At 38.3% G+C, this 26,162-nt stretch overlaps 1 protein-coding gene and 1 non-coding gene across 4 annotated transcripts; one reads left to right on the top strand and one right to left on the bottom strand.

Moving 5' to 3' along the window:
- Positions 1–255: 255 nt before the first annotated feature.
- On the bottom strand, positions 256–3,141 carry LOC111892958 (uncharacterized). 3 transcript variants are annotated; one of them, XM_023889036.3, is made up of 8 exons: positions 2,840–3,141; positions 1,837–1,887; positions 1,455–1,725; positions 1,317–1,366; positions 1,052–1,229; positions 857–953; positions 685–767; positions 256–550 (listed from the first exon to the last, which is right to left on the bottom strand). In XM_023889036.3, exons 2-8 carry the CDS (start codon positions 1,882–1,884, stop codon positions 543–545), a joined length of 735 nt encoding a protein of 244 aa, XP_023744804.1. In that variant the 5' UTR covers positions 1,885–1,887; positions 2,840–3,141; the 3' UTR covers positions 256–542. The 3 variants fall into 3 exon arrangements, with proteins under 3 accessions (XP_023744804.1, XP_023744805.1, XP_023744806.1); XM_023889037.2 differs by having other exon boundaries at positions 2,904–3,141; XM_023889038.2 differs by having other exon boundaries at positions 3,034–3,127.
- A 3,321-nt stretch (positions 3,142–6,462) lies between these two features.
- Positions 6,463–6,568, top strand: LOC111892963 (small nucleolar RNA R71). The gene has a single exon (XR_002850745.1). It is a non-coding gene; the product is annotated as a small nucleolar RNA R71 (small nucleolar RNA).
- The last annotated feature ends 19,594 nt before the right edge of the window (positions 6,569–26,162 follow it).

The following is a 26,162-nucleotide window of genomic DNA, read 5'->3' as shown; positions in this document are numbered from 1 at the left end:
TAAGATGGAAATTTTGAAGACAGCATGAGCTTTGGTTTGTATATATGTTGTTTCGTAAATCAAGGATTGCACTCAAAATGGGGAAAAATTGTTGGTGGTTTTGTGATACCGAAGCATACTAGGGTCAAAACATTTCACAAAGTGTATTCAACATGATCTAAATAGATATCGAAGTCATCTAATTATCACAATAGCCATACATAAGAAGATATCCCAACAATAATAAATAAGATAAACAACTTTTGGTTTTCTAAATATTTAAAAACACAAACATTTATTGATCCCAATTGTTTAGATCCCATCTCCATTTCTCAGTAGCCATATTACAATAATACAATCATACATTCATCCCAATTGTTCATACATGCACAAAACACAGAGATTCTGCTACATTTATATACAGAATCAACTTCTTGTCTAGTGTTTTTATTGACATAAATACAAAACCAAGAAAAAAATCACATGGGGAAGATTTACATAAGGTTATTACTCCCCTTAACCTCATAACCACATGTAACAAGATTCCTCGTACCCATAGTATCTTAAGAACCTGGTAATTAATTAAGGTATATGTCAAAACATATAAAATATAGAAAAAAAGAGCGTTATTTATAAAAACTTAATGCGTATAATGCTTGTTTGGACATATAAGTTATCAACAAATAACAGATCTAGTAAACTCACCGTAGTTCTGCTTCACCTTGGTGTATTTGTTGATGGCTTTCAAAATCAAACCAAACTTCTTGTTCTTCAATGATCCCATGTGTCTATCTCACATAAAAAAAAGTCAAAATTCAAAGAAGTCAACTTCTTTTTTCAACCCAAATTCTACTAAAATAAAGGTGACTAGACTTACACCATCTCTGTATAACGAATACGCCATGCTGGAAAACCAAGGTGGCACCTTGTGGGACCATAAATCAGTATAAGATCAGGATCCGGCTCATTAGAACCTAGTAGCACGTAAAATAATTATGTCATAATTATATATGTTTTAGTTTTTTTTTACCATATGCACAAAAAGTGCGAAAGTAAAATAAAAAAAAAATACCTAGGATCCTCAGTGCTTCGGTCAAATAGGTTTCAGTAAAGAATGGTTTTTCTGAATTTGGATCAGAATAATACTTTTTATATAGCAGATTCGCTGCTTTAGCAACTGTTTCTTTTCCATCAACGATTGAAACAAATTCAAAATCCATTTTCCTTTTTTGATTAGTTTCTGAATTCTCCTGCAATAGAGATTGAAACCGATTTTAAAGGATTATATTATTGTACTTTCATTCTTTTATATAATATATCAAGATTCAAGAATATACCATAGAATCAAATTTCTCCATGAACAGTTCCTTGGACTTCTTCAACACTCCTACATACGTACATACATACATACAAACATCAGTACTACATGTTAATATATTATGTGATGTAATTTATAAAGTCATATACAAATTTACCTTCTCTGTCATAAAGGCAGACCTTTTTCACACCAATATCTGAAATCCACTCCAAAAGTTCAATAACTTTTGAGGTTTCACGAGCTTCATCACTATCCACCACAATTCCAAGATACTTCACTCTGTCTAAATTCAGATCTTCATATGTTTTCACAATTCCATTTGCTATAAGATAGCTTTCAATTGCACGCATCTTCTCCCAAACAAAGTATATGACTTGAACAATTAAATGAAGAATGTGCCACAGCAACAGAAGTATCATGTGATCATCCTGAATAACAAATTGAATACAAATGAACACATGTTATTTACTATCAGACACCTTGAAGATGGCTTCTTGTTAGCATTTAACAATGAAATTAGCAAGAAGAATAATATATACCAGTGAGATTTTGTGTAAAATCTTCTGGGGTCCACCTATGAGATCCATAGTCTGCAGACAAGAAACTAATCATACACTTGAAAATGAAAATAACTACATCCACCTGTTGAATTTTCACTTTTATTCATCTAGAAAAAGGTTTAATATATACCAAGCAGATTAAAAACTAAAATAGGTAATACTATATTAAATATATAAAAACCCAAGCAATTCTTAAAACGTTCAAGTGAAATAAAGAAAGATTAAGAACTAAAAGATAGTAATGAAAAGGTAATATTAAAAGAAAGAAACAGTTTATAGTTTAAATACATATGCCAATAAACCATTTTCCCCTACACTTTTCTCAAAAATGTTTGCCTCAAACCCTAGGTAATCAAGGCTTTGGATTTTATTTATTTGTTATTATTATTATTATTATTTTGTAATTTTCATCAGGCATCATATGTGTTTTCTTGCAATCCATGGAACCTTTAAGGTTTTGTTTATAAAACAATGGCAAAAAATAAAGAATAACATCATTATTAAACAAAATAAAGTTGTAAAGTGGTAGTTAAGGAAGTTAGAAAGTGAACAACCCTCAAATTTTTCTGACATAACAAACATGGAAGAAGAAATAGAAGATCAACAAAATTCATGAAAACAGTAGATTCAAGTTTCTTACTTTCTTCTTTCTCAAACAATTAGATACCACAGTTCCTGTTATACATTTATTGTTCTCGGAGAAAAAAAAAACCAATAACTATATCAAAACATTGTAAAAACTACAAAAAAGACAGTTACATGGGGTTAAAAATCTGAAAAATAAGCATGATAATAACAATTTTGGTACGTTAAAGTTGAAAAAGAAAAAAAACAATTCCGTATAAAATCAACTAATTGGTAGAATTTCCACGTAACTTGATGAATCAAAACTCTATTATCACAAGAGATACAAAGTAATCGCATAAAACAAGGTAAGAAGAACAAAAAAAAAACCACGAATCACAAATGCTGAAGAAAAAACCTTGAATCAAAGGTATTATATATAGCGAGATTAAAGAGGATCTGAGGGGAGAATTAATCCGCACCGAGTCTCTCCTCTTGGCTTCTTAATCTGTAAGTGTGGAAATCCAATTCTGCCTCTCCGGAATTGAAATTGAAAATGAAAATGAAATTAAACAAATGAGGTTTATATAAGGAGGTGGAAGGAATGTGTACGTGAGTCAAAATGCGACAATAAGTGCTTCCATTGGTTGAAGAAAAGTGGGAATTGAGCTTCGACTTTGGAGCTCTCTGCTTCTTGCATACAAATACAACAATGGATGTGGTCTATCTTCTAGACTCTACAGAAACGATTTGGTAGGTCCCGCGAGAAAATACAATATGTGTGCGAACTGCAAAAACATGTGTTAGATAAGGGTGACACATGTAAATTGTGAGAAGGAGAGTAAACTACAAGAATAGTCCTCCAACATATTCTTAATTTACAATATTAGTCCATATACTTTTTACTTTTGCCTTTATGATAAAAGTTGTCAATAAAGATATGAGACGTCATGCGTCATGCACATGACATTCATTAAGGACGTTTTGGTCTACATTCGTCTTCTCCTTCAACTCGTTTTTATTTGTTTCCTTGTTTTGTATGGATTTTGTAAATCAAAGTATAAAACATGAAAATTAATTATATTAACATTTTTTTTTTGGTTTGGTAAGATTTTATGGAACTAGACTAGGGGTGTAACTGAGCCGAGCTACTCGTGAGCTACTCGGGATCGACTCGTTAAAAGCTCGACTCGAGATCGAATTAAACGATCCCGAGCCGAGCTCGAGCCTAGATATGAGGCTCGTTTACTAAACGAGTTCGAGCCGAGCTTAAATTAATGGGGCTCGCGAGCCTAAACGAGCTTAAACGAGTCTCTCTCTCTCTCTCTCTCTCTCTCTCTCTCTCTCTCTCTCTCTCTCTCTATATATATATATATATATATATATATATATATATATATATATATATATATATATATATAGAGGCTCGTTTAGGCTCGATTAGGCTCGCGAGTCCACTAAATTGTTCATGAGCCGAGCTCGAGCTTCATTTTAAGGCTCGAATCGAGCTCGAGCTCGAACTTGAGCTTCCTCAAATTAAACGAGCCGAGCTCGAGCTTGGTCAGACTCGGGCTCGGCTCGGCTCGTTTACACCCCTAAACTAGAATAAACAAAAGTAGATTTGAAATGGCTCATATTCCATTTTTTTTCCCTAAAACCAATTTACTAATGTTTTAAGGGTGCTGGTTTTTCCATGTCTTTTTTTATCTATCCACTGAATTTTAAATTTAATTGACAACTATGCCCCTCGTTAGATTTACAGAAGAGAGAGAAACCCAAACATTTATTTCCAAATTAACATAGGGGGGTCTTTCTTCCTTCTTGGGTATGCTGGAGACACACCCTTCTTTCCGTCTTTTGGTTTGCTTCTTGTAGGAAATACATTAATCAATTTGAAAACTTTGAAAAATAACCCTTTGAAAATTGTTGACAGTGAAAAGTTTTTTTTATTGTTTTGAAATCAGTTCTTCGATTTAACTCCCCTTACACCTGCAAGTGATGACATTAATGGTGTTTATCAGTTTATGGAGTGAAGGGTTGTTTGGTGAAAATCTCAGACCAACACCACCATTAGAAATCTGTAGAAATCTTCGCTAATCACCTCCGACGAAATCTCTGAACACCACCACCACAACAAAAACACAAGGGTTGAAGGCGAAATCTTCGGCGAAGGGGCTCTCCTGGGTTTGTTTGTGTGCATCGTCGACGATCTACATCATCATCTTCACCGTCATTGTCGTTTTCAATGGAACAAGGATGAATAATGATGAGATAGGGGTGGCCTTTTGGGTCGAAAAGGGGAAAAGAGAGCCAATGTTGCTCAAAGACCTTCCCTACAAACCTTCATCTTAATCCTTGGTCGTGAGAGAGTGAGAGTTTTTGATGTTCTTCATCCTCTTCAAGTTGTATGATCACCATCAGAAATGATCTTTTAACCTAGGTAGGGTTTTGGATCTTTGAGTTGTATTGGAAAGGGAGTATTTTTGCTTCCATTTGTGAGGATGGATTTACAACGACGCAGGAAAGGTTTTGCGCAGGAAAAGGGGCTGCCGGCGTGGAAAGAAAAAGCATCTGACAGATACAAGGGCATCACACTTACAAAGTTTAAAGTTTTTAGATGAAGTCATAAGGGGCAATTTTGTCAATTAACAATAAAATTATGTGGATGAATAAAAATAAGTCTTGGAAGAATCACTACCCATGTTTTAACCTGAAAAAAATTTAGTCTCGTTTTTCTTCTTTCATGACAAGCAACACCTATATCATTTTCCTACTAAACATGTCATTGTTAGTTATTTACATGTATAACCATAACTTTACAAATTTTAAAAGTAACTTATCGTTTTGCTATGTTTTGATAGTGTATAAACTAATCCAAACATTATTTCTTAAATTATGTTTTGGTACCATGTAAACTAATAAATAATTTTACAAAAAAACATAAGTGGTTTAAAATAGGCAATCCCAACATCCACTAATCAATTTTAAGTGTTTGGACGAAATAAAACAAAAAAACATTGGATGACTTAAATAAGCATTTCCTTTTAGTAGAGTATATGACATAAATGTGTAATAAATTATCGAAAACATTTTAGAATACCATTAAACTAAATAAATGTTGTAAGAAGCTAACACACTTTTAATTTTGTTTTTAAAAGACCATGATTGTAATATGTTTATTTTTGTTTTTAAAAAACCACTGTAAAATAGTAGATTTTTCCTGTTATAATGATCATTTAAAAACAAAAATAAACGTTTGATAGATTCTATTTATTTTTAGTTCAATGATATTTTAAAACTATTTAGATAGTTTGCCATCTTATTATTTGACATCTCCCACTTTTCACAACTAATTAAAATTTTTTCTTTACGCTTTAAGTTATTGTGTTGCGGAAAATCCCAATTTAATTAAAACAATTTAAGATAACGTAAGTTACTTCATTTTATTAAAACACCATGGATGTCCCAATTAATATTGAAACATAGGTTACAACGTAAAAATAAAAAGGTTCTAAAATACTATTACAAACATAGCCTTAGTTCCTTGTACTCTTCATATGGCAACCTTGACCGGTTTGTCTATACTTCTCATCTTTCTGTTTCTTAAACTCTTCATATGGCAACCATTCATTCTTAGGCTTCCTCCAATCTTCATCATACATGTCACCACTCGAATAAAACACTTGTGTCTTGTGGTTCCCATTTTCATCTAAATCACAATCCTTTGTCAAATATGGACCACTACAATTATCACAACCAACTCTTATGGCATGAATGGATTGATCTAACTTTATCATTCGCCTATCCACAAAGTCAAGTTTAGCTATGATTGCAGCAAGGTTCTCATTTCCTCCATCTCATTTTCCTCTTGTAATATCCTCTCTTGGATTATGGTACTCTCGTGAGTGTTTTACAAACTCTTCAGTTAACTCTTTAATAGCATTTGATTCCTTCTTCGTCATTGGCCCTTGGGTGTCAAGAAGTTGTCTAGTTGTGACATTCACCCCATCATAGAAAATAGAAACTTCTTGTTGGACATTCAAATAATGTTGGGGGCAACTTCTAAGCAATCCTTTGTACCTCTCTCATGCTTCATATAGAGACTCTCCAACTCTTGTTGAAAATTAGTTATCTTCTTTTTGAGCTTTGAGATATGGGAAGGTGGGTTAAATTGCTCAATAAAAGCTTCATGAAGGGTGTCCCAAGTAGTAATGGATCTGGGTGCAAGAGATTTCAACCAAACTTTTACTTCACCGGTAAAAGTGACCGAAAGCATCTTTAGTAGCACTAATTCTCTTGGCACGTTATGAACATGAAAATAATTGGCAATGTCTTTGAACCCATCAATATGCTTGAAAGCATCTTCATACTTTTTCTTGGTGAAAGGTATGTCCTTGAGCATGGATAGAATATGTCCCTTGAACTCAAAACTTCTCTCAGGTTGTATCTCGGGTGGAAGTAAACCTGGTCCGTTATTTTCTCGGATCCATTTCTTATAGTTTCCCATCGTCATTCTCGTGATATTCGTCATTTCTTCTTCTTCGATTTTTTAGCTCTAAATCATTTGAACTTCCTTTGGTAGAGCATTCTAGTTCGTATCTGATTCACTTCTTATCGGCGTCCTTTCAAAAAGTTCGAATTTGTCGGATTTGAAAGTGTTGCTCGATTCGCCCTTCTTGTCTTTCTTCTTGTGGAAAGCGGATTCTAGATCTTCTAGTGGAGGAACAATAGGTGTTTTAGATCCTCAGGTCATACATCACTGAAACAAAACAAAAGCACGTAAAAGGAATAAAAATCACTAAACTAATAATTAACTAAAGCAAGACCACGACGTGGTGAGGATAACCAAGATGTGGTTACGTCTCAGAAAGAAAAACAAATTAAACGAATGAAACCAAAGTAACTTTTTTTGGTTTTTACCCCACAAAAAGGATCAAATAACTAAAAGAAGTTACAATATAATTGAAATAAGTCGTTACCTGTCGACGGCACCAAAAACTTGATGGGTTCACAAAGTACCTACTTAGTTTTAAATTTATAACATAACAAACTTTTACTATCTATGCACCTATAGGCAGTGTACCTAGTCAGTTTATAGTGTAGCTCAAGTAAGTAAGGTGTCGATCATAGGGAAAGGAATTCAATTTAATAATTAACTACTTCTAATTAAACTATTAAACAAACTATGATTTGGAGGGTTTTTACTGATTTTTCAAGATCAGAATAACTTAATATCAACTATCAAACAAGCAAGCAACGAAAACAAAGTAACTTCAAGAATTAAAAGAACACTTCTGTCTAGATCCCATTTCATTTCTCCTATAGTTGATTTCTAGTGGATAGATTATATTGATTACCAATTATCTAGCTCTTATTGTCAAATAACTAGGCCTATCGATTTATGGATGACAAGGCAATGGTCATGCTCAAGTTAAACACTAAATTGATAACAACATAAATGAACTATGAATGATATTAGTTAGAGTAAATTACACGAATGGTTCCTATTGTTTATGGTAATTTGCGCGTTTGGTCCCTAACTTATTTTTTTAACTCGGAAGGTCCCTACTGTAACACCTATAAAATTCAAGCCAATTTAAAACTTTTAAAACATTTAAAACCATTAAGTTTTTACAGTTTACTTTCAAAATAATTTAAACATCATAGTATCCCCAAAATAAATCATGAAAATGTAAGGAGGTGCACGATCACGCATTCACCTTCCCACGATCATCTGAATACCTGAAATTGTAATCGATAAATGTAAGCTCGAAGACTTAGTGAGTTACCCCCAAAATACCAACACCATGCAGATATAGCCATCAGTATAACTAGACCAAATCCCGGTCCTCAGTCTATCTGGACCGCTCTCTGAGCCCTCGGCACGTCTGGACCGCCCTCCTCAGGGCCTTCAGCCTATCCGGACCGCTCACTGGGCCTTCGGCCTGACTAGATTTACCCGGCCCGGGCCTGCAGTCTACCTGGTCCGCCCATGGTGTCTTGGCCTACTGCACATAACAGGACCTGCCTCAAACCTTTCTCCAAACCAATAAACATGTGCACATAAATATCATATGCTAGCATGCAATAGCAGATAGTCATACAGATCTAACTGATCTCTAACATAAAAACCATCCTACAACCATGATATCAATCAAACAGATTACTAACATAGCAACCATCCTAATCCAGGATGTAATCTAACATAGCAACCATCCTAAACTAGGATGTAAATCATTTAGGGTCGGCCTTGGTGTCGTAAACCCTGTTGATATAATGAGGAGAACTCACCTGGCACTGCTGAAGTCCCGTATATAAAACTCCAGCTGCTGGTTGATAGATTCCCGAACTGTCAACATCAAACAATACCTAATTAATAATTGGGTTCCAATACCCAAGACAACCTCACACTCCAAAAGCTCAAAAGTCAAGTAATGGGGCAAAGCCCAACATATGGCCCAATTTTCCAAATTAGGCCCAGACCTCTACATGATCTTTCCTTAAGGCCCATTCAATTATTCTAGTCCAAACTCTTGGTATTCCCATGGCCTAATATCACATAATCATAAAGGCTCAATTATGGTCCAATTTTCCAAATTGGGCCCAAGTCCTCACATGGGCCTTATCCTAAAGCCCATCTACTTATTTTGGTCTATTAACTTGTTCTTGGACAACCCTTCAATAATCCAATCACCAAAGCCCACTAGGAAGGACCAACCCAAAGCCCAAGTGGAATTAGGGTTTTCACATGAAATGACGGTTAGGGTTAAGTGTTCCTACTTAACCCATTAAGGACTTAATCCATTAAGGACTTAATTCACTAAGTCCACTATTTCCTTAGGGTAATTTTCCAATAATTATTATTTAATATTTCAAGTTATTAAATAATCTCGTGTGCGTGTCGATTAATTCTCAAGAATTAGGGTTTTATGCTATTAAGGTTTTCCAAACCCTAATTAGGGTTTTCCAACCCAATACTAGCCCATTAGTCCATTGATTGGGCTTTTAGGTCATATTGGGCCTTATTGGGCCCATTAGGGTTTCATTCGGCCCACTTTGGCCAAGCATTCCTCAAACGAGTCCAAAAATGCAAACGAGACACACCGCCACCCAACACGGCGGCCGGTGGCGGCAGCCACCACCTCAAGGTGGTGGTTTTGACTTTCTTTCCATTATTCCATTTGTACAATTTACAATACCATCCAAAAACATACACATACATACTAATAATATACGCATACACAACCACTAAAACACACCCACCTACGGTGTTGCCACCGGGTTTTCCTCGAATCTCCGGCCAAGGAACGATCTCACATCCCTTACACGTGAAACACACGCACACAATACTGAATCCCACTCACGACCACCCATACACGGCAGTTAAGGGCGGCGGAAAAGAGATAGCATGGTGGCAGCAGCGCTAGCAGCAACCGTAGTGGCTGACGGCCGCGGAACTCCCCAACGCTGTTTGCTAACTCGAACGATAGTAGAGGAATGGAACCATTGGTGGTTCTCGTCTTCACTGGAAAGGAGGGAAAGTCGATCTGCGGCCACAGTGTAACGCCCGTAGATCAGGGCTAGTCGATTTAGAGACGATAAGCATCAAAATGACTTTTTGATGGAAGATTATTTAGAAGGATTAATCTTAACCAAGTTGTAGTATATGTCACAAGGTTTCCGTGCATATAAAGAACGCCAAAATCTGAGTTATAACAAAGAAGTTATGACCTGTCGAAGTTTCGCGACAGAACCGGCACGACGTCGAGTGACGTAAAATATGAATTTAAGATAGAGCGATATTTAGCCTTAACGATCTAAAGGAAAGTCGTAGATTTCGTTAAACCGAGAGCGTGCATAAAAGGAACGCCCAAATCTGACTTCGTATGAGGAAGTTATGATTTTTCTAAGTTTTGACTTAGCAGTATGCAGCACAAATACTCGATTTGAGATCGAGCGGTTTTTAGCCGAAACAATCTAAATGAGAATCGAAGATCTCGTTGTTAGTAGCGAAACGATGAAAAGTTAGGCGAGAACGGACGTCAGACGAAGAAGTTATGAATTTATAATGAAGTTTTTCTGTCCCGGCCTTCTAAAAATAAATAATAAAAATAAAAGTCAAAATTAGCCGACGGAGTCTAAATGAAAGTTGTAGAGTATGGTCTGACCTTCGCGTGGATATAAAGAACGTAGAAAACGGAGCTCGTATGCGAAAGTTACGCAATTTAGAAGTTCGACGAGTCAATTACGCCCCGCGTAATTGAGTACGCCCCGCGTACTCAGTCGGATGCAACTTGTCTGACCAATACTCGAGTGCCACAGATCGACGCATGCAGTGACGTCAAAGTACGCCCCGCGTAACCGAGTACGCCCTGCGTACTGAGTACGCCCTGCGTAATTTGAGATTACGCCCCGCGTAATCCCAGACCCTCAGCCTATAAATAGAACTCGAAATCAGCCATTTTCTCTTGTTCAAACTCTTCCCTCTCTCTAAGTTTTGCCTCGATTTGCGTGCCAATCATATCCCGAAGCCCCGGTATCATTCCCAAGCGCCAAAGCGAGATCCAAAGCCCCGAGAATCCCGAAGAGCGTTATTCCCGAGCCGAAGCCCTGCCCGCGAGGAGCCGGTTTTTGTGAAGATCTTCCAGATCTACGAAGAGACACTACTTCTGCAAGACGTAGTGCTATCAGATCATCTTCTGATCAAGTGAGTGTATAGTCACTTTCATCTTACACATAAATATGAAGTATTTTATGAAATACGTGTTATGTGTATATTTATATATATTGTTGTTTATATGCGTAAGTGCATAGTTACTTTCTTCTAATGCATAATTATTAAGTATTTTCGTTGAAATACGTGCTACGTGGATAATATAAAGTTGTTTATATGGATGGATGTATAGTCCCTTTCATAAACACGGGTATAATACAAGTATTGTTTGAATGTATTAAGTGTACATTTGGGGGAGTATATGGTTACTTTCTTCTAACACATGAATATGAAGTATTTGGTATAAAATACGTGCTATGTGTTTATATATTGTTGTTTATTTGAGATGAGTATGGAATGAATGTTTTACATAGTTTTAAAATGAGATAAACTGTATGTGTATTCTAGATCTACAAATATGTTGGGTAGAACATAGGTAGATGAGTTAGTTGGTATGTGATAAAATGATGAGGTATGAAAGATGATTAAGAACGATATTGGTAGATGCACCAATTAAAGAATGTCATAAGACTAGCAGATGTGCTGTAGAATAATATCGGTAGATGCACCAAGTAGTGAATGTCGTAATCCTAGCAGATGCGCTTATAGGATAAATGTTGGCAGATGCGCCAAATAGAGATTGTCATAATAAAAGAAGATGCGCTTATAGAGTGATCCTAGCAGATGCGCTTATAGGATAAAGTCGGCAGATGCGCCAAATAGAGATTTTCATAATAATAGCAGATGCGCTTATAAGGTAATCTTGGCAGATGCGCTTATAAGATAATGTCGGCAGATGCGCCTAAAAGAAAAGGTCATAAACTTGGCAGTTGCGCCTCATAGTGTATGACGTAATCCTGGCAGAGGCGCTTAAAGGATGATGTTGGTAGATGCGCCTTATGTAGCAATGGAAGTTTGTGTAAATTCCTTAGGTCAATCCTTAGGAATGAAGGAATGACGAGTAGTTGAATTCCTAGGGTAAAATCCTAAGAAACATAATAGGGATGAGTAATTGAGTTGATTGTTTGATGGTTGAATATAATAATTGTATTATTGTGGGTTGAAAACCCTATATGCTCACCAGGCTCCCAAGCCTGACCCACTCAGTTTTCTTTGTATGACAGGTATCAATGCGAAGACATAATTCACTGAGAGAATAAAGGAGATGTAAATCATTAGTGTAAATAAATGTAAGTTCTGTTTATGCTTATGTTCCTGTATTGACGATGACATCCCAAACGTTTTAAAATGAATAAAATACGTTTCTTCGAAAATGTTTTAATAACGTATTTATCATGTTTTTCTGGGGACAAATTCCGCAACACTTTTATTAAAGAAGTACTCTGATTTTTATAAAGCATAAACAAAGTCGGTCTTTTCTGGCCGTAAAAATGGGGATGTCACAGTTGGTATCAGAGCATTAGTTTAAGCGAACTAGGAATTTGTAGGAAATTTCTAGACTTAAACTTAGAATGCTAAGTAATGATGTGAGGAGTGTGTCTAAATTATGTTAGGTAGTACACCTAAATTGACACAAGCACTAGTTTATTTTAGGAGTGATGCCTAGAATGCTTTTACGTGCTAAATGTTTTGTGTGATAGCTATATTGATGCTATTAATTGTTCGGATCTATGGTCTGTTGCCGACCGGATCTGGAAACCTTATGTGTTTAGGATTCTAAGCGTATGGCTACGATATTAGAACTAGCATGTAAACATTTCGGAGTAATAAGGACGATTTAATTATCTGTCTTGATTGAGGATCTGAATTCACATTGGTTGGTGTGTAGATCAAAAATGGTAAGAACCAGAAGTGGAGTTGGAAATGCTGATGAAAACAGGAATCAACCACCAGTGATTGAGCAAATACCTGTCGTAGCTGCAGCACCCGAGCCGATAACAATGGCTGGTGTACAAATGATGATTCAAACTATGTTGGATCGTCAAATGGAGGAGACTAGACGGTTGCTTCAACAGAATCATGAAGATCTGTCAATTCGTGTGGAGGAGCCTGAATTAAATGAAGGGCACTCGGAAGGTGGAAACTTCAGTGGGTCCGTTGGTCAAGCCAAACCACCGATAGTTAGGCAAGACAACCATGGTGGAAGGAATGATGGAATGGAATGCAAGTACAAGGACTTTCTAACTTGCAAACCATCGACCTTCAATGGAAAGGAGGATCCGATTGGAGTTATGGATTGGATTTCTGAAATGGAGTTAGCCTTCATGACTTGTGGCTGCAGAGGCGAGTTGCAAACTATCTATGCAGTACGTCAGTTCAGGGGTGGGGCTGTTCGTTGGTGGAACACTTTGGGGAAGATCCTAAGTCCTAATGAGCCACTGCAACTGACCTGGGCAGAGTTCTTGGTGCAATTCAAGCGCAAGTTCTGCTCTGCTCAAAATCTATTGGAGTTGGAGAATAAGTTTCTGATAGTGAAGAAAGGCAGCATGTCAGTGGATGAATACACTAATGCCTTCACAGACAAGATGGAGTTTGCTTTACGCATCGTCCCAGACGAGCTGACAAAAGTCGACCGGTACGCAAAGGGACTCCCTTGGGAGTATGCGGTGCCAGTGCGTCAGGCACCTACTCTAGAGGCAGCTATTTGGGCCGCCAAGTCTGTTGAGAATATGATCAAGGGGAGGACTGACAGTAAGGTCGAAGTTGGTGAGAAGAGAAAGTTAGAAGGAACTTCAGGTTCTAATGAGAAAAGAAAATCCTCGAAGTCTGGAGGAGGAGGAAGGGATGAGGCACGGTGGTGCGATAAGTGCAAGAAGAAGCACTCAGGAAAATGTGGCGTGGAAGTGACATGTTTCAAGTGTGGAAAGCATGGGCATTACGCCGATGAATGTATTTTCAACAAAAAGTTGTGTTACGAATGTAACGAAGAGGGGCACTTCAAGCAAGACTGCCCAAGGAAAAATCAAGCAGCAAGGCTAGAGGCGCCGCCAAAGCCAAGGGCAAGAGCATTTCAAATGATCCTTGATGAAGCAGATGGCAATGCAAGGAATCAGGAATAAGGATCTTATATCTAAAGATCAAGTTATAAAGTAGCGATATGAAAAGTAACATGTGGTGTAGCCTATTAGAGGCATAGTATAGGGTGAACTTGAACTTTTGTGTAACCGTTTCAAGGAATTAATATAAACCCTAGTTTTGTTAACTGATGTGTTGAATGATTGTCTGATTTTCTTGTATGGTGACTTGGTCGACTACGAGACAATACTTGGGACAAGTATGAGTAGGTGTGAAAGGTAGTAGATGCATATACTACCGGAAGCACAGGACTCGCACTTGGATCAGTGAAAGTCGCAAGGTTACCAAGAAGCTAGTGATTGATTCCATTTTATTCTGGTATGTCATTACCATTGTTTCGGAGATGACTAGTAATATGGTTCTTGTTCCGACCCTAGTGGTCATGTTTAAATTGAGTCCGACTATGAGGAGTTTGTTACGTGGTCTAGAGGACCGAGTTAGATGTAACATCTGACTTAAGTCAGAAGGTTGAAGTTAATGCGATTGATAGTGTCGCTCTCGTTGTTAAAAGAAGTTTGTAGGTAGAAATGCTACATGCTGAAATGTGATTATATCGCATTAGAATATGAAGGAAGGTATATTCCATTTTGGAATTTAACTCTAAGAGACCTGAGTCTAAGCATTGCATCATTCGATGAGAGGTCAGTAGAGCACGACCCATCGGTTTGTTACAATAGATAAGGGGAAGTATTTATCCTGAGAAGAAGAAGGAGTCCACAATGAGGACTTATTTGGTAACTTGAAGGTTACGATTGAAGGTACAACATAGTACGATAAGCAGATGCAAGATTGGGCATCGTTTGCGGTCAAGAAAGCCATAGAGTTAAAACTCTTTCGAGGAAACATAGAAGTTACGGTTATTACCTAGGATGAATAATTAACGTGTGGAATCATTATGCAAGTCCTATTTCGTTGATGATTCCGGGACGTAATCATCCTAAGGGGGAGATAATTGTAACGCCCGTAGATCAGGGCTAGTCGATTTAGAGACGATAAGCATCAAAATGACTTTTTGATGGAAGATTATTTAGAAGGATTAATCTTAACCAAGTTGTAGTATATGTCACAAGGTTTCCGTGCATATAAAGAACGCCAAAATCTGAGTTATAACGAAGAAGTTATGACCTGTCGAAGTTTCGCGACAGAACCGGCACGACGTCGAGTGACGTAAAATATGAATTTAAGATAGAGCGATATTTAGCCTTAACGATCTAAACGAAAGTCGTAGATTTCGTTAAACCGAGAGCGTGCATAAAACGAACGCCCAAATCTGACTTCGTATGAGGAAGTTATGATTTTTCTAAGTTTTGACTTAGCAGTATGCAGCCCAAATACTCGATTTGAGATCGAGCGGTTTTTAGCCGAAACAATCTAAATGAGAATCGAAGATCTCGTTGTTAGTAGCGAAACGATGAAAAGTTAGGCGAGAACGGACGTCAGACGAAGAAGTTATGAATTTATAATGAAGTTTTTCTGTCCCGGCCTTCTAAAAATAAATAATAAAAATAAAAGTCAAAATTAGCCGACGGAGTCTAAATGAAAGTTGTAGAGTATGGTCTGACCTTCGCGTGGATATAAAGAACGTAGAAAACGGAGCTCGTATGCGAAAGTTACGCAATTTAGAAGTTCGACGAGTCAATTACGCCCCGCGTAATTGAGTACGCCCCGCGTACTCAGTCGGATGCAACTTGTCTGACCAATACTCGAGTGCCACAGATCGACGCATGCAGTGACGTCAAAGTACGCCCCGCGTAACCGAGTACGCCCCGCGTACTGAGTACGCCCTGCGTAATTTGAGATTACGCCCCGCGTAATCCCAGACCCTCAGCCTATAAATAGAACTCGAAATCAGCCATTTTCTCTTGTTCAAACTCTTCCCTCTCTCTAAGTTTTGCCTCGATTTGCGTGCCAATCATATCCCGAAGCCCCGGTATCATTCCCGAGCCCCGAAGCGAGATCCGAAGCCCCGAGAATCCCGAAGAGCGTTATTCCCGAGCCGAAGCCCTGCCCGCGAGGAGCCGGTTTTTGTGAAGATCTTCCAGATCTACGAAGAGACACTACTTCTGCAAGACGTAGTGCTATCAGATCATCTTCTGATCAAGTGAGTGTATAGTCACTTTCATCTTACACATAAATATGAAGTATTTTATGAAATACGTGTTATGTGTATATTTATATATATTGTTGTTTATATGCGTAAGTGCATAGTTACTTTCTTCTAATGCATAATTATTAAGTATTTTCGTTGAAATACGTGCTACGTGGATAATATAAAGTTGTTTATATGGATGGATGTATAGTCCCTTTCATAAACACGGGTATAATACAAGTATTGTTTGAATGTATTAAGTGTACATTTGGGGGAGTATATGGTTACTTTCTTCTAACACATGAATATGAAGTATTTGGTATAAAATACGTGCTATGTGTTTATATATTGTTGTTTATTTGAGATGAGTATGGAATGAATGTTTTACATAGTTTTAAAATGAGATAAACTGTATGTGTATTCTAGATCTACAAATATGTTGGGTAGAACATGGGTAGATGAGTTAGTTGGTATGTGATAAAATGATGAGGTATGAAAGATGATTAAGAACGATATTGGTAGATGCACCAATTAAAGAATGTCATAAGACTAGCAGATGTGCTGTAGAATAATATCGGTAGATGCACCAAGTAGTGAATGTCGTAATCCTAGCAGATGCGCTTATAGGATAAATGTTGGCAGATGCGCCAAATAGAGATTGTCATAATAAAAGAAGATGCGCTTATAGAGTGATCCTAGCAGATGCGCTTATAGGATAAAGTCGGCAGATGCGCCAAATAGAGATTTTCATAATAATAGCAGATGCGCTTATAAGGTAATCTTGGCAGATGCGCTTATAAGATAATGTCGGCAGATGCGCCTAAAAGAAAAGGTCATAAACTTGGCAGTTGCGCCTCATAGTGTATGACGTAATCCTGGCAGAGGCGCTTAAAGGATGATGTTGGTAGATGCGCCTTATGTAGCAATGGAAGTTTGTGTAAATTCCTTAGGTCAATCCTTAGGAATGAAGGAATGACGAGTAGTTGAATTCCTAGGGTAAAATCCTAAGAAACATAATAGGGATGAGTAATTGAGTTGATTGTTTGATGGTTGAATATAATAATTGTATTATTGTGGGTTGAAAACCCTATATGCTCACCAGGCTCCCAAGCCTGACCCACTCAGTTTTCTTTGTATGACAGGTATCAATGCGAAGACATAATTCACTGAGAGAATAAAGGAGATGTAAATCATTAGTGTAAATAAATGTAAGTTCTGTTTATGCTTATGTTCCTGTATTGACGATGACATCCCAAACGTTTTAAAATGAATAAAATACGTTTCTTCGAAAATGTTTTAATAACGTATTTATCATGTTTTTCTGGGGACAAATTCCGCAACACTTTTATTAAAGAAGTACTCTGATTTTTATAAAGCATAAACAAAGTCGGTCTTTTCTGGCCGTAAAAATGGGGATGTCACAGTTGGTATCAGAGCATTAGTTTAAGCGAACTAGGAATTTGTAGGAAATTTCTAGACTTAAACTTAGAATGCTAAGTAATGATGTGAGGAGTGTGTCTAAATTATGTTAGGTAGTACACCTAAATTGACACAAGCACTAGTTTATTTTAGGAGTGATGCCTAGAATGCTTTTACGTGCTAAATGTTTTGTGTGATAGCTATATTGATGCTATTAATTGTTCGGATCTATGGTCTGTTGCCGACCGGATCTGGAAACCTTATGTGTTTAGGATTCTAAGCGTATGGCTACGATATTAGAACTAGCATGTAAACGTTTCGGAGTAATAAGGACGATTTAATTATCTGTCTTGATTGAGGATCTGAATTCACATTGGTTGGTGTGTAGATCAAAAATGGTAAGAACCAGAAGTGGAGTTGGAAATGCTGATGAAAACAGGAATCAACCACCAGTGATTGAGCAAATACCTGTCGTAGCTGCAGCACCCGAGCCGATAACAATGGTTGGTGTACAAATGATGATTCAAACTATGTTGGATCGTCAAATGGAGGAGACTAGACGGTTGCTTCAACAGAATCATGAAGATCTGTCAATTCGTGTGGAGGAGCCTGAATTAAATGAAGGGCACTCGGAAGGTGGAAACTTCAGTGGGTCCGTTGGTCAAGCCAAACCACCGATAGTTAGGCAAGACAACCATGGTGGAAGGAATGATGGAATGGAATGCAAGTACAAGGACTTTCTAACTTGCAAACCATCGACCTTCAATGGAAAGGAGGATCCGATTGGAGTTATGGATTGGATTTCTGAAATGGAGTTAGCCTTCATGACTTGTGGCTGCAGAGGCGAGTTGCAAACTATCTATGCAGTACGTCAGTTCAGGGGTGGGGCTGTTCGTTGGTGGAACACTTTGGGGAAGATCCTAAGTCCTAATGAGCCACTGCAACTGACCTGGGCAGAGTTCTTGGTGCAATTCAAGCGCAAGTTCTGCTCTGCTCAAAATCTATTGGAGTTGGAGAATAAGTTTCTGATAGTGAAGAAAGGCAGCATGTCAGTGGATGAATACACTAATGCCTTCACAGACAAGATGGAGTTTGCTTTACGCATCGTCCCAGACGAGCTGACAAAAGTCGACCGGTACGCAAAGGGACTCCCTTGGGAGTATGCGGTGCCAGTGCGTCAGGCACCTACTCTAGAGGCAGCTATTTGGGCCGCCAAGTCTGTTGAGAATATGATCAAGGGGAGGACTGACAGTAAGGTCGAAGTTGGTGAGAAGAGAAAGTTAGAAGGAACTTCAGGTTCTAATGAGAAAAGAAAATCCTCGAAGTCTGGAGGAGGAGGAAGGGATGAGGCACGGTGGTGCGATAAGTGCAAGAAGAAGCACTCAGGAAAATGTGGCGTGGAAGTGACATGTTTCAAGTGTGGAAAGCATGGGCATTACGCCGATGAATGTATTTTCAACAAAAAGTTGTGTTACGAATGTAACGAAGAGGGGCACTTCAAGCAAGACTGCCCAAGGAAAAATCAAGCAGCAAGGCTAGAGGCGCCGCCAAAGCCAAGGGCAAGAGCATTTCAAATGATCCTTGATGAAGCAGATGGCAATGCAAGGAATCAGGAATAAGGATCTTATATCTAAAGATCAAGTTATAAAGTAGCGATATGAAAAGTAACATGTGGTGTAGCCTATTAGAGGCATAGTATAGGGTGAACTTGAACTTTTGTGTAACCGTTTCAAGGAATTAATATAAACCCTAGTTTTGTTAACTGATGTGTTGAATGATTGTCTGATTTTCTTGTATGGTGACTTGGTCGACTACGAGACAATACTTGGGACAAGTATGAGTAGGTGTGAAAGGTAGTAGATGCATATACTACCGGAAGCACAGGACTCGCACTTGGATCAGTGAAAGTCGCAAGGTTACCAAGAAGCTAGTGATTGATTCCATTTTATTCTGGTATGTCATTACCATTGTTTCGGAGATGACTAGTAATATGGTTCTTGTTCCGACCCTAGTGGTCATGTTTAAATTGAGTCCGACTATGAGGAGTTTGTTACGTGGTCTAGAGGACCGAGTTAGATGTAACATCTGACTTAAGTCAGAAGGTTGAAGTTAATGCGATTGATAGTGTCGCTCTCGTTGTTAAAAGAAGTTTGTAGGTAGAAATGCTACATGCTGAAATGTGATTATATCGCATTAGAATATGAAGGAAGGTATATTCCATTTTGGAATTTAACTCTAAGAGACCTGAGTCTAAGCATTGCATCATTCGATGAGAGGTCAGTAGAGCACGACCCATCGGTTTGTTACAATAGATAAGGGGAAGTATTTATCCTGAGAAGAAGAAGGAGTCCACAATGAGGACTTATTTGGTAACTTGAAGGTTACGATTGAAGGTACAACATAGTACGATAAGCAGATGCAAGATTGGGCATCGTTTGCGGTCAAGAAAGCCATAGAGTTAAAACTCTTTCGAGGAAACATAGAAGTTACGGTTATTACCTAGGATGAATAATTAACGTGTGGAATCATTATGCAAGTCCTATTTCGTTGATGATTCCGGGACGTAATCATCCTAAGGGGGAGATAATTGTAACGCCCGTAGATCAGGGCTAGTCGATTTAGAGACGATAAGCATCAAAATGACTTTTTGATGGAAGATTATTTAGAAGGATTAATCTTAACCAAGTTGTAGTATATGTCACAAGGTTTCCGTGCATATAAAGAACGCCAAAATCTGAGTTATAACGAAGAAGTTATGACCTGTCGAAGTTTCGCGACAGAACCGGCACGACGTCGAGTGACGTAAAATATGAATTTAAGATAGAGCGATATTTAGCCTTAACGATCTAAACGAAAGTCGTAGATTTCGTTAAACCGAGAGCGTGCATAAAACGAACGCCCAAATCTGACTTCGTATGAGGAAGTTATGATTTTTCTAAGTTTTGACTTAGCAGTATGCAGCCCAAATACTCGATTTGAGATCGAGCGGTTTTTAGCCGAAACAATCTAAATGAGAATCGAAGATCTCGTTGTTAGTAGCGAAACGATGAAAAGTTAGGCGAGAACGGACGTCAGACGAAGAAGTTATGAATTTATAATGAAGTTTTTCTGTCCCGGCCTTCTAAAAATAAATAATAAAAATAAAAGTCAAAATTAGCCGACGGAGTCTAAATGAAAGTTGTAGAGTATGGTCTGACCTTCGCGTGGATATAAAGAACGTAGAAAACGGAGCTCGTATGCGAAAGTTACGCAATTTAGAAGTTCGACGAGTCAATTACGCCCCGCGTAATTGAGTACGCCCCGCGTACTCAGTCGGATGCAACTTGTCTGACCAATACTCGAGTGCCACAGATCGACGCATGCAGTGACGTCAAAGTACGCCCCGCGTAACCGAGTACGCCCCGCGTACTGAGTACGCCCTGCGTAATTTGAGATTACGCCCCGCGTAATCCCAGACCCTCAGCCTATAAATAGAACTCGAAATCAGCCATTTTCTCTTGTTCAAACTCTTCCCTCTCTCTAAGTTTTGCCTCGATTTGCGTGCCAATCATATCCCGAAGCCCCGGTATCATTCCCGAGCCCCAAAGCGAGATCCGAAGCCCCGAGAATCCCGAAGAGCGTTATTCCCGAGCCGAAGCCCTGCCCGCGAGGAGCCGGTTTTTGTGAAGATCTTCCAGATCTACGAAGAGACACTACTTCTGCAAGACGTAGTGCTATCAGATCATCTTCTGATCAAGTGAGTGTATAGTCACTTTCATCTTACACATAAATATGAAGTATTTTATGAAATACGTGTTATGTGTATATTTATATATATTGTTGTTTATATGCGTAAGTGCATAGTTACTTTCTTCTAATGCATAATTATTAAGTATTTTCGTTGAAATACGTGCTACGTGGATAATATAAAGTTGTTTATATGGATGGATGTATAGTCCCTTTCATAAACACGGGTATAATACAAGTATTGTTTGAATGTATTAAGTGTACATTTGGGGGAGTATATGGTTACTTTCTTCTAACACATGAATATGAAGTATTTGGTATAAAATACGTGCTATGTGTTTATATATTGTTGTTTATTTGAGATGAGTATGGAATGAATGTTTTACATAGTTTTAAAATGAGATAAACTGTATGTGTATTCTAGATCTACAAATATGTTGGGTAGAACATGGGTAGATGAGTTAGTTGGTATGTGATAAAATGATGAGGTATGAAAGATGATTAAGAACGATATTGGTAGATGCACCAATTAAAGAATGTCATAAGACTAGCAGATGTGCTGTAGAATAATATCGGTAGATGCACCAAGTAGTGAATGTCGTAATCCTAGCAGATGCGCTTATAGGATAAATGTTGGCAGATGCGCCAAATAGAGATTGTCATAATAAAAGAAGATGCGCTTATAGAGTGATCCTAGCAGATGCGCTTATAGGATAAAGTCGGCAGATGCGCCAAATAGAGATTTTCATAATAATAGCAGATGCGCTTATAAGGTAATCTTGGCAGATGCGCTTATAAGATAATGTCGGCAGATGCGCCTAAAAGAAAAGGTCATAAACTTGGCAGTTGCGCCTCATAGTGTATGACGTAATCCTGGCAGAGGCGCTTAAAGGATGATGTTGGTAGATGCGCCTTATGTAGCAATGGAAGTTTGTGTAAATTCCTTAGGTCAATCCTTAGGAATGAAGGAATGACGAGTAGTTGAATTCCTAGGGTAAAATCCTAAGAAACATAATAGGGATGAGTAATTGAGTTGATTGTTTGATGGTTGAATATAATAATTGTATTATTGTGGGTTGAAAACCCTATATGCTCACCAGGCTCCCAAGCCTGACCCACTCAGTTTTCTTTGTATGACAGGTATCAATGCGAAGACATAATTCACTGAGAGAATAAAGGAGATGTAAATCATTAGTGTAAATAAATGTAAGTTCTGTTTATGCTTATGTTCCTGTATTGACGATGACATCCCAAACGTTTTAAAATGAATAAAATACGTTTCTTCGAAAATGTTTTAATAACGTATTTATCATGTTTTTCTGGGGACAAATTCCGCAACACTTTTATTAAAGAAGTACTCTGATTTTTATAAAGCATAAACAAAGTCGGTCTTTTCTGGCCGTAAAAATGGGGATGTCACAGTTGGTATCAGAGCATTAGTTTAAGCGAACTAGGAATTTGTAGGAAATTTCTAGACTTAAACTTAGAATGCTAAGTAATGATGTGAGGAGTGTGTCTAAATTATGTTAGGTAGTACACCTAAATTGACACAAGCACTAGTTTATTTTAGGAGTGATGCCTAGAATGCTTTTACGTGCTAAATGTTTTGTGTGATAGCTATATTGATGCTATTAATTGTTCGGATCTATGGTCTGTTGCCGACCGGATCTGGAAACCTTATGTGTTTAGGATTCTAAGCGTATGGCTACGATATTAGAACTAGCATGTAAACGTTTCGGAGTAATAAGGACGATTTAATTATCTGTCTTGATTGAGGATCTGAATTCACATTGGTTGGTGTGTAGATCAAAAATGGTAAGAACCAGAAGTGGAGTTGGAAATGCTGATGAAAACAGGAATCAACCACCAGTGATTGAGCAAATACCTGTCGTAGCTGCAGCACCCGAGCCGATAACAATGGTTGGTGTACAAATGATGATTCAAACTATGTTGGATCGTCAAATGGAGGAGACTAGACGGTTGCTTCAACAGAATCATGAAGATCTGTCAATTCGTGTGGAGGAGCCTGAATTAAATGAAGGGCACTCGGAAGGTGGAAACTTCAGTGGGTCCGTTGGTCAAGCCAAACCACCGATAGTTAGGCAAGACAACCATGGTGGAAGGAATGATGGAATGGAATGCAAGTACAAGGACTTTCTAACTTGCAAACCATCGACCTTCAATGGAAAGGAGGATCCGATTGGAGTTATGGATTGGATTTCTGAAATGGAGTTAGCCTTCATGACTTGTGGCTGCAGAGGCGAGTTGCAAACTATCTATGCAGTACGTCAGTTCAGGGGTGGGGCTGTTCGTTGGTGGAACACTTTGGGGAAGATCCTAAGTCCTAATGAGCCACTGCAACTGACCTGGGCAGAGTTCTTGGTGCAATTCAAGCGCAAGTTCTGCTCTGCTCAAAATCTATTGGAGTTGGAGAATAAGTTTCTGATAGTGAAGAAAGGCAGCATGTCAGTGGATGAATACACTAATGCCTTCACAGACAAGATGGAGTTTGCTTTACGCATCGTCCCAGACGAGCTGACAAAAGTCGACCGGTACGCAAAGGGACTCCCTTGGGAGTATGCGGTGCCAGTGCGTCAGGCACCTACTCTAGAGGCAGCTATTTGGGCCGCCAAGTCTGTTGAGAATATGATCAAGGGGAGGACTGACAGTAAGGTCGAAGTTGGTGAGAAGAGAAAGTTAGAAGGAACTTCAGGTTCTAATGAGAAAAGAAAATCCTCGAAGTCTGGAGGAGGAGGAAGGGATGAGGCACGGTGGTGCGATAAGTGCAAGAAGAAGCACTCAGGAAAATGTGGCGTGGAAGTGACATGTTTCAAGTGTGGAAAGCATGGGCATTACGCCGATGAATGTATTTTCAACAAAAAGTTGTGTTACGAATGTAACGAAGAGGGGCACTTCAAGCAAGACTGCCCAAGGAAAAATCAAGCAGCAAGGCTAGAGGCGCCGCCAAAGCCAAGGGCAAGAGCATTTCAAATGATCCTTGATGAAGCAGATGGCAATGCAAGGAATCAGGAATAAGGATCTTATATCTAAAGATCAAGTTATAAAGTAGCGATATGAAAAGTAACATGTGGTGTAGCCTATTAGAGGCATAGTATAGGGTGAACTTGAACTTTTGTGTAACCGTTTCAAGGAATTAATATAAACCCTAGTTTTGTTAACTGATGTGTTGAATGATTGTCTGATTTTCTTGTATGGTGACTTGGTCGACTACGAGACAATACTTGGGACAAGTATGAGTAGGTGTGAAAGGTAGTAGATGCATATACTACCGGAAGCACAGGACTCGCACTTGGATCAGTGAAAGTCGCAAGGTTACCAAGAAGCTAGTGATTGATTCCATTTTATTCTGGTATGTCATTACCATTGTTTCGGAGATGACTAGTAATATGGTTCTTGTTCCGACCCTAGTGGTCATGTTTAAATTGAGTCCGACTATGAGGAGTTTGTTACGTGGTCTAGAGGACCGAGTTAGATGTAACATCTGACTTAAGTCAGAAGGTTGAAGTTAATGCGATTGATAGTGTCGCTCTCGTTGTTAAAAGAAGTTTGTAGGTAGAAATGCTACATGCTGAAATGTGATTATATCGCATTAGAATATGAAGGAAGGTATATTCCATTTTGGAATTTAACTCTAAGAGACCTGAGTCTAAGCATTGCATCATTCGATGAGAGGTCAGTAGAGCACGACCCATCGGTTTGTTACAATAGATAAGGGGAAGTATTTATCCTGAGAAGAAGAAGGAGTCCACAATGAGGACTTATTTGGTAACTTGAAGGTTACGATTGAAGGTACAACATAGTACGATAAGCAGATGCAAGATTGGGCATCGTTTGCGGTCAAGAAAGCCATAGAGTTAAAACTCTTTCGAGGAAACATAGAAGTTACGGTTATTACCTAGGATGAATAATTAACGTGTGGAATCATTATGCAAGTCCTATTTCGTTGATGATTCCGGGACGTAATCATCCTAAGGGGGAGATAATTGTAACGCCCGTAGATCAGGGCTAGTCGATTTAGAGACGATAAGCATCAAAATGACTTTTTGATGGAAGATTATTTAGAAGGATTAATCTTAACCAAGTTGTAGTATATGTCACAAGGTTTCCGTGCATATAAAGAACGCCAAAATCTGAGTTATAACGAAGAAGTTATGACCTGTCGAAGTTTCGCGACAGAACCGGCACGACGTCGAGTGACGTAAAATATGAATTTAAGATAGAGCGATATTTAGCCTTAACGATCTAAACGAAAGTCGTAGATTTCGTTAAACCGAGAGCGTGCATAAAACGAACGCCCAAATCTGACTTCGTATGAGGAAGTTATGATTTTTCTAAGTTTTGACTTAGCAGTATGCAGCCCAAATACTCGATTTGAGATCGAGCGGTTTTTAGCCGAAACAATCTAAATGAGAATCGAAGATCTCGTTGTTAGTAGCGAAACGATGAAAAGTTAGGCGAGAACGGACGTCAGACGAAGAAGTTATGAATTTATAATGAAGTTTTTCTGTCCCGGCCTTCTAAAAATAAATAATAAAAATAAAAGTCAAAATTAGCCGACGGAGTCTAAATGAAAGTTGTAGAGTATGGTCTGACCTTCGCGTGGATATAAAGAACGTAGAAAACGGAGCTCGTATGCGAAAGTTACGCAATTTAGAAGTTCGACGAGTCAATTACGCCCCGCGTAATTGAGTACGCCCCGCGTACTCAGTCGGATGCAACTTGTCTGACCAATACTCG

Source organism: Lactuca sativa, chromosome 5 (genome assembly GCF_002870075.4).
Source record: "Lactuca sativa cultivar Salinas chromosome 5, Lsat_Salinas_v11, whole genome shotgun sequence".
Lineage (NCBI taxonomy): Eukaryota > Viridiplantae > Streptophyta > Magnoliopsida > Asterales > Asteraceae > Lactuca > Lactuca sativa.
The sequence above is the reverse complement of the archived record's forward strand: the minus strand, read 5'-3'. Positions and strand labels throughout refer to the sequence as shown.